This window comes from Cervus elaphus, chromosome 22 (assembly GCF_910594005.1).
Source record: "Cervus elaphus chromosome 22, mCerEla1.1, whole genome shotgun sequence".
NCBI lineage: Eukaryota > Metazoa > Chordata > Mammalia > Artiodactyla > Cervidae > Cervus > Cervus elaphus.
Window position 1 is genome coordinate 36,711,430 of NC_057836.1, and position 9,653 is coordinate 36,721,082.

The window sequence follows — 9,653 nt, forward strand, 5'->3', positions numbered from 1 at the left end:
CATGACTCACGTGTGATTTGCAACACCCTTTACGTGTTCTGGAGGAAAGATACTTGGCATCATCTCCAATGAGAAGGGCAGACAATGAGAATCATTTTTTAAATGATCGCTCTTTTTGTTCCCAGAACTTTTGCAAGGACATGGCTCTGCTGGATACGAAGTTGGGGATGTACCAAATGCAAAGGAATCCAGACTCTCAGAGTCCTGAAGAAATGGGCATGTATGAAAGGGAGCCCCTGCTTCTTCAGGCTTCATCACCATCCTTGGAGGAGAGCTCCTCTCCCCACATAACAACATGGTGAGTTAGAGACAGGGATCTCTGGAGACTGACAGAGTCCCCCAAATAAATGGACTATAGTAAGATTGAATTTTGCCAAGGAATTTATTTTTTATAAATTATCTATTATTCTTCTTTAAAACTTTAAGTTGTAATATTTTTCTTCTTAATATTTTTAAATTTTTCGATCAGTATTTTCTTTCATTTACTGGCCACGTTGCATGGCTGGTGGGATCTTAGTTCCCCTACCAGGGATTGAACCCTGGCTATAGTAGTTAAAGCACCAAATCCTAACCACTGGCCCACCAGGGAATTCCCAAGACATATACCTATTGCAATAGATGTAAATATAGACATAGATATAGATATAGATATTTCTTTCTCAACGTTTTAGATAACTACATATATGTGTATTCTTGCTTAGTCACCAAGTCATGTCCGACTCTCGGCAACTCAATGGACTATAGCCTGTCAGTCTCTGTCCATGGAATTTTCCAGGCAAGAATACTGGAGTGAGTTGCCATTTCCTTCTCCAGGGGATCTTCCCAATCCAGGGACTGAAACTGTATCTCAAGCATTGGCAGGTGGATTCTTTACCACTGAGAAACCTGGGAAGCCCCAGAAAACTACACATACGTAAATTTTAAAGAATGGTGTCTGCAAGCTATAATGCAGCCATCTCTACTGAAAGAACATACCTGCTAAGCAGATTTGAAAACCTTTGTTTGCTAGACAGGGTGGCTCTCCCTTGTATGATATTGAAGACACACATACTGGCAAATTCTGACTCTGGATCTCTTATTCTGGAGATGCCATACCATCATATATGCCTTGAGTAGTACTTTCATCTAAGAAAGCTATTTTTTAATCTTTTTTTTATTTTGTTTTATTCTTTTGTTAGAGAAAATGTGAAAATTAAGCAGACTCTGGCTATGTTTTTACACACAAACACATATGTGCACAAATACTGTTAACTCAATTTTATAAAAATATGACGAAAATGGTATAAAAACCATTTTATCTCTTTTGCTTAAGAAAGCTCTTTTGAAAAAAAATTTAAAAAAAAAAAAAAAAAAGAAAGCTCTTTTGATTCTTTATCCCCAAGCACTAACCCAAGTAGAATCTTCAGCTCTCTCTTTTGTGTGTGCACATTGTACTTAGCTCATAATCCTGACATAGTATGTCAGTTAAATTATTTCCAATTTTTCTTATCTTAATAATCCATGGGCTACTTGAAGATAGGAGTCTTGATCATTTGTGGATATTAAAAATAAAATATGTTCACCATGCTCAACAAATATTTAACTTATTTATTCATTAAAGTAACAGGTGAAGAGTGATGTTGATGGTGAAGTAAGGACCATCAGAGAAAACTTCCTCCTCTATAAAAATCAATGAGAGAGCTGGAAAAAATGGTCAGAATCAACTTTTTCACAATTCTGTAAAGTAAACATTTAGTATTCAGAAAAGATAAAGAACTCTTGAAACTCAACAGCAAAAGACAAACAGCCTGATTTTTAATATAAGCAAAAAAGGAAAGGATGTGGGGAAATTAGAATCCTCAGACAGTGTTAGTGGGATTGTAAAATGGTGCAAGCACTTTGGAAAACAGTTTGACAGTTCCTGAAAATGTTAAGCTACCATATGATCCACTTGTAAGTATGCACCCAAAGAACTGAAAATATATGTCCACATAAGAATCTGTATATGAGTATTCACAGTAGCTAAAAAGTGGAAACATTACAAATACTCATCAACGGATTAAATAGGTGAACAAAATGTGGTATATCCATACAATGGAATATTATTCTGCCACGAAAAACAGTAAAGTACCTATACATGCTACAACATGAATGACCCTTGAAAACATTATGCTAAGTGAAAGGAGTCAGACCCAAAAGGCCACATATTATATCACTTTATTCATATAAAGTATTAAAAATAGGAAAATCCAGGTATGCAGAAACTAGATTAGTGGCTGCCAGCCCTAGGGATAGTGAAAAATAGGGAGTGACTGTCTTGGGGGGGAATTTCGATGAAAATTTTCTGGAATTAGTGGTGATGGTTGTACAATCTTGTGAATAAACTAAAAGCCACTGAATTGTACACTTTATTTTTTTTTATTTTTTTTATTTTTATTAGTTGGAGGCTAATTACTTCACAACATTTCAGTGGGTTCTGTCATACATTGATATGAATCAGCCATAGATTTACACGTATTCCCCATCCCGATCCCCCCTCCCACCTCCCTCTCCACCCGATTCCTCTGGGTCTTCCCAGTGCACCAGGCCCGAGCACTTGTCTCATGCATCCCACCTGGGCTGGTGATCTGTTTCACCATAGACAGTATACATGCTGTTCTTTTGAAATATCCCACCTTCACATTCTCCCACAGAGTTCAAAAGTCTGTTCTGTATTTCTGTGTCTCTTTTTCTGTTTTGCGTGTAGGGTTATCGTTACCATCTTTCTAAATTCCATATATATGTGTTAGTATGCTGTAATGTTCTTTATCTTTCTGGCTTACTTCACTCTGTATAAGGGGCTCCAGTTTCATCCATCTCATTAGGACTGGTTCAAATGAATTCTTTTTAATGGCTGAGTAATATTCCACGGTGTATATGTACCACAGCTTCCTTATCCATTCATCTGCTGATGGGCATCTAGGTTGCTTCCATGTCCTGGCTATTATTAACAGTGCTGCGATGAACACTGGGGTGCACGTGTCTCTTTCAGATCTGGTTTCCTCAGTGTGTATGCCCAGAAGTGGGATTGCTGGGTCATATGGCAGTTCTATTTCCAGTTTTTTAAGAAATCTCCACACTGTTTTCCATAGCGGCTGTACTAGTTTGCATTCCCACCAACAGTGTAAGAGGGTTCCCTTTTCTCCACAGCCTCTCCAGCATTTATTGCTTGTAGACTTTTGGATAGCAGCCATCCTGACTGGCGTGTAATGGTACCTCATTGTGGTTTTGATTTGCATTTCTCTGATAATGAGTGATGTTGAACATCTTTTCATGTGTTTGTTAGCCATCTGTATGTCTTCTTTGGAGAAATGTCTGTTTAGTTCTTTGGCCCATTTTTTGATTGGGTCATTTATTTTTCTGGAATTGAGCTTCAGGAGTTGCTTGTATATTTTTGAGATTAATCCTTTGTCTGTTTCTTCATTTGCTATTATTTTCCCCAATCTGAGGGCTGTCTTTTCACCTTACTTATAGTTTCCTTTGTAGTGCAAAAGCTTTTAAGTTTCATTAGGTCCCATTTGTTTAGTTTTGCTTTTATTTCCAATATTCCGGGAGGTGGGTCATAGAGGATCCTGCTGTGATTTATGTCAGAGAGTGTGTTGCCTATGTTCTCCTCTAGAAGTTTTATAGTTTCTGGTCTTACATTTAGATCTTTAATCCATTTTGAGTTTATTTTTGTGTATGGTGTTAGAAAGTGTTCTAGTTTCATTCTTTTACAAGTGGTTGACCAGTTTTCCCAGCACCACTTGTTAAAGAGGTTGTCTTTTTTCCATTGTATATCCTTGCCTCCTTTGTCAAAGATAAGGTGTCCATAGGTTCGTGGATTTATCTCTGGGCTTTCTATTCTGTTCCACTGATCTATATTTCTGTCTTTGTGCCAGTACCATACTGTCTTGATGACTGTGGCTTTGTAGTAGAGTCTGAAGTCAGGCAGGTTGATTCCTCCAGTTCCATTCTTCTTTTTCAAGATTACTTTGGCTATTCGAGGTTTTTTGTATTTCCATACAAATTGTGAAATTATTTGGTCTAGTTCTGTGAAAAATACCGTTGGTAGCTTGACTTTAAAGAGTAAGTTTTATCGCAAGTGAATTATATCTCAAAAACAGACAAATAAGTGAGTAAGTGAATGCCATTTGGTGATCACTTAATTGTGTTATGGGCTTCCTTGATAGCTCAGTTGGTAAAGAATCTGCCTGCAATGCAGGAAACCCCAGTTCGATTCCTGGGTTGGGAAGATCCCCTGGAGAAGGGATAGGCTACCCACTCCAGTACTCTTGGGCTTCCCTTGTGGCTCAGATGGTAAAGAATCCGCCGGCAATGAGGAGACCTGGATTTGATCCCTGGGTTGAGAAGATCCCCTGGAGAATGGAAAGGCTACCCACTCCAGTATTCTGGCCTCGAAAATTCCATGGACAGTCCATGGGGTCGCAAAGTGTCTGACATAACTGAGTGACTTTCACTTTCACTTAATTGTGTTATACAGGCAGATAATCCAGGTTAGTTGGTCATCTTTCATCACATAACTGGCTTCAGAGATGGCTCAAGTGGTAGAGAATCTGCCTGCCAATGCATGAGGCAATGAGGAGACATGGATTCAATCCCTGGGTCAGAAAGATCCTCTGGAAGAGGAAATGGCAACCCATTCCAGTATTCTTGCCTGGAGAATCCGATAGACAGATTTGCCTTGTGGGTTACAGTCCGTGGGGTCACAAAGCATCAGACACAACCGCGTAGGCACACACATCACAGAATTACATCCTAATGAAGACTGTCTAAGACTTTTATGAGTCTCCTGTCAGAGAACTGGAAACATTCTGATTCCACTAAAGCATATTTATACATTATCTCTTTTCAGGAGGTTTACCTTCCAAAGTCAATTACTCTGTTCCTATTTTGCTGTTTTTAGCTTCAGAGGGTGGCCTCTTCCTGGTATTATCCCCAATCCCTCAGTTCTCTTATAGTTTTCTTCTATTTATTGACCACATATAATGTGAACATTTGGAAAAGATTAAATATTTTATGCAAGGAAAGTTCTTTTTTTTTTTTTAATTGATGTTGGGTCTTCCTTGGTGGCTCAGACAGTGAAGATATCTGCTTGCAATGCAGGAGAAACTGGTTCAATTCCTGGGTCAGGAAGATCCCCTGGAGGAGAAAACCCACTCCAGTATTCTTGCCTAGAGAATTCCATGGACAGAGGAGCCTGGTGGTGATGTGAAGAGTCATACATGACTTAGAAACTAGGCAGCAATAACTGATTATATTAAAGTTATAGGATTATAGTTTTTCATTTCTCTATTTAGAAAAAAAACTATTTTCTCTTTAAAAATTAATGTTAAAATGTGGTGTTGTTTTGGAAAATGTTCCAGCTTAGTATTTCCAAATATGATTAATTTTGGAATTTAGGAAGATAGTGTTTATTTACTAGGTATGTGTTGGTAGTGAGTCATTTTTCTTTGCATAAGAAGGAACATATCTAGATTTAGTGCTCCTGGAGGACAGGATATTTCTGCTTCACCTCGCTAGCCATCAAAGCCTCTTTCAAACAGAGTATTTTAAGATCATTGGCTCTTTAATAAATATGTGAAGTAGAAGCAATTATTTGTGTACCTGCCAAGAGATAGCCAGTGGCAATAAAGCCAAGAAACTTGGCTCAGGTTCATGGAATCCAAAGAGTTGGGTCACAAAATATATGCATAACTAGCTTTAACTGTGCCCTAGACTTTCTTTTCTGAAATGTATTATAGAAGGTAATTATCTCCAGGTAACTGGATTATCTGTGACATTTCTTTTAGTTCTTTCTGTCTTTCTGGATTTTTCAGATCTTCTACCCTAATCATATATTGCATTTCTAATTAGATAGTAATGCTAGAACTTCAAAGCAAATAAATACAATGCAAAAAGGGCATGTCTGGTGGTGGGATAAAACCAGTGTTAAAGAGATCTGAATTCACTTGTCACATGGTATTCTGTACCCTGAGGAAAATCTAGCTAGTTGGCTGTGCCCTCATTTCTCCCCAAACAGACTTCCTGTACCTCACAAGTGAAGTAAGGGTGGCAGTAACCACTGGAGTGTGAGACCAGCATTTCAAAGCAAAGAGCTCCATAGTATCAGGGTTTTATTGTCTCATGGCTATAGAATCCTAGAATTCCAATGCCAGCCCTAGGATGGACTTAGGTCTATCTACTCCAAGTTCGAACCTTCTTTTGCAGACATCAACAGCAGTTAAGAGAAGTTCAATTATCTACTTGAAGTTGTAGAGCTACACAGATGGAGGAACCAGGAATCATATCAGTGTGATTTTCTTCAGAATGTTCTTTTGTTTGTTTATTTACTCATCTATCTATTGATTAATTGGTTGATATATAGCTGATTTATAATATCAATTGGTTTCAGGTAAAGGGGCTTCCAAGGTGACTCAGTGGTAAAGAATCCGCCTGCATTTGCAGGAGATGCGGGTTCAATCCCTGGGTCGGGAAGATTCCCTGAAGGAGGAAATGGCCACCCACTCCAGTATTCTTGCCTGGGAAATCCCATGAACAGAGGTGCCTGGTGGACTGCAGTCTATGGGGTTGCAGAAAAGTCAGACACGATTAAATACTCTTGGACAGATTTATACAACATAGTGATTTAATATTTTTATAGATTATACTGCATTTAAATTTATTATGAAATAATAGCTATACTTCCCCATACTATACAATATATCCTTCTTGCTTATTCATTTTGTACATAATAGCTTGTGTCTCTTAATTTCTAGCCCTATCTTGCCCCTCCCCTCTGCCCTCTCCCCACTGGTAACTACTAGTTTGTTCTCTACATCCTTCAGATGTTCTTAACCACAAATGTGTTTCTTTCCTTCTAGGAAACGTGCACTGAGGATTTTCATCATGCTTTATGTCCTCACCTTGACTGGACTTTCATGTTACATACTGTTTTTTGACGCTACGTTTATCTTTGAAAAGGTGCTCCCTACAATTCTTGGGCGCCGCAGGATGTGGGAACTGCGGGAGATTCTTGCACCTTTCTTGAATTTGGAGGTGGAAGACTTGCTACCCTCTTAAAGATACAGAAGTTACTGTTACCCTACTGACTTTCTTCCCAATAAAATGCTGGCTGTTCTTGTATTATGATGGTCAACTTATTTTTTAAAAAACACTATAGAGTGGAATATTACTCAGCTATGAAAAAGAATGCATTTGAGTCAGTTCTAATGAGGCGGATGAACCTAGAGCCTATTATACAAAGTGAAGTAAATCAGAAAGAGAAAGATATCATATACTGACACATATACATGGAATCTAGAAAGATGGTACTGATGGTCTGTTTTCGAGGCAGTTTCAAAGGAGATGCAGATATAAGCAACAGACTTACAGTCACAGTGGAGCAGGGAGAAAGTAGGATGACTTGAGAGAGTAGTATTGAAACATGTACATTACCATATGCAAAGTAGATGGTGGGAATTTGCTGTTTGATGCAGGGAACCCGAAGCTGGTGCTGCATGATAACCTAAAGGAGTGGGATGGGGAGGAGATAGGATGGAGGTTTAAGAGCGAGGGGACATATGTATCCCCATGGCTGATTCATGCTGATGTATGGCAGAAACCATCACAATGTTGTAGATAAATTATCTTCCAACTAAAAATAAAATTAAGAAACAAAACCCTAGAGCGTGTTTTGTGGAGGACATTATAGTTATGCAGAAATCGGCTGATAAAAGATAGAAAAAAATGAAAGCAGTTATCTTTACCCTCATGACTCACAATGAATCTTTGCACACATTTTTTAAAACATTTCTTTCAAACTACTAACCTGTCTTCTCCCCCAACCTTGTGGACATTGAGACTAAGTATTACTTTCATGGGTGGTTGTTCCCCCCATTTTGACCTCTGATATCTCAGAAAGGAAAGTACAGAATTCGCTCCATTTTTACTTCAGTTGAATTGGGGCCTTAGAATGGTTGTCTAGGGAGGCCTTATAAATAGCTGAGGAGAGAATAGAAGCTAAAAGCAAAGGAGAAAATGAAAGATATACCCATTTGAACACAGAGTGCCAAAGAATAATCAGGAGAGATAAGAAAGCCTTCCTCAGTGATCAATGCAAAGAAATAGAGGAAAACAATAGAATGGGAAAGGCTAAAGATATCTTTAAAAAAATTTGAGATACAAAGGGAAATTTTCATGCAAAGATGGGCACAATAAAGGACAAATGGTATGAACCTAACAGAAGCAGAAGATACTAAGAAGAGGTGGCAAGAATACACAGAAGAACTGTACAAAAAAAGATCTTCATGACCCAGATAATCACGATGGTGTGGTCACTCACCTAGAGTCAGACATCCTGGAATGCAAAGTCAAGTGGGCCTTAGGAAGCATCACTATGAGCAAAGCCAGGGGATGTGATGGAATTGCAGTTGAGTTAGTTCAAATCCTAAAAGATGATGCTGTGAAAGTGCTGCACTCAATATGACAGCAAATTTGGAAAATGCAGCAGTGGCCACAGGACTGGAAAAGATCAGTTTCATTCCAATTCCAAAGAAAGGCAATGCCAAAGAATGTTCAAATTACCACACAATTGTACTCATCTCAAACACTAGCAAAGTTATGCTCAAGTTTCCAAGCTAGGCTTCAATAGTACGTGAACCGAGAACTTCCAGATGTTCAAGCTGGATTTAGAAAAGGCAGAGGAACCAGAGATCAAATTGCCAACATCCGTTGGATCATCAAAAAAGCAAGAGAGTTCCAGAGAAACATCTACTTCTGCTTTATTGACTATGCCAAAGCCTTTGACTGTGTGGATCGTAACAAACTGTGGAAATTTCTTAAAGAGATAAGAATACCAGACCACCTTACCTGCCTCCTGAAAAATCTGTATTCAGGTCAAGAAGCAGCAGTTATAACAGACATGGAATATGGACTGGTTCCAAATTGGGAAAGGAGTACATCAAGGCTGTATATTGTCACCCTGCTTATCTAACTTCTATGCAGATTGAAAGTGAAAAGTGAAAGTGAAAGTCACTCAGTCATATCCGACTCTTTGCAACCTCATGGGCTATAGTCCATGGAGTTCTTCAGGCCAGAATACTGAAGTGGGTAGCCTTTTCCTTCTCCAGGCGATCTTCCCAAACCAGGGATTGAACCCAGGTCTCCTGCATTGCAGGCAGATTCTTTACCAACTGAGCCACAATCATGTGAAATGCTGGGCTGGATGAAGCACAAATTGAAACCAAGATAGCCAGGAGAAATGTCAATAACCTCAGATATGAAGATGACATCACCCTTATGGCAGAAAGCAAAGAACAAAAGAGCCTCTTGATGAAAGTGAAAAAGGAGTTTGAAAAAGTTGGCTTAAAACTGAACATGCAAAAAATGAAGATCAGGCATCTGGTCCCATCACTTCATGACAAATAGATGGGGAGAAGTAGAAGCAGTAAAATAAAAGCAGATTTTATTTTCTTGGGCTCCAAAATCACTGCAGATGGTGACTACAGCCATGAAATTAAAAGACACTTGCTCCTTAGAAGGAAAGCTATGACAAGCCTAGACAGCGTATTCAAAAACAGAGATAACACTTTACCAACAAAGGTCTGTCTAGTCATAGTCTAGTACGTTAGTCTGTCTAGTCTGTCTGTCTAGTA

General features: G+C 38.8%; 1 protein-coding gene across 1 annotated transcript in view; it reads left to right on the forward strand.

Annotated features, from left to right (window-relative positions):
• Positions 1-7,080, forward strand: part of SMCO2 (single-pass membrane protein with coiled-coil domains 2) — a 39,551-nt gene extending 32,471 nt beyond the window's left edge. Inside the window, exons 7-8 of the mRNA XM_043882590.1 lie at positions 126-298; positions 6,882-7,080. Coding sequence (XP_043738525.1) covers positions 126-298; positions 6,882-7,080 — 372 coding nt within the window. The remainder of the gene's footprint in view (positions 1-125; positions 299-6,881) is intronic.
• Positions 7,081-9,653: the final 2,573 nt, after the last annotated feature.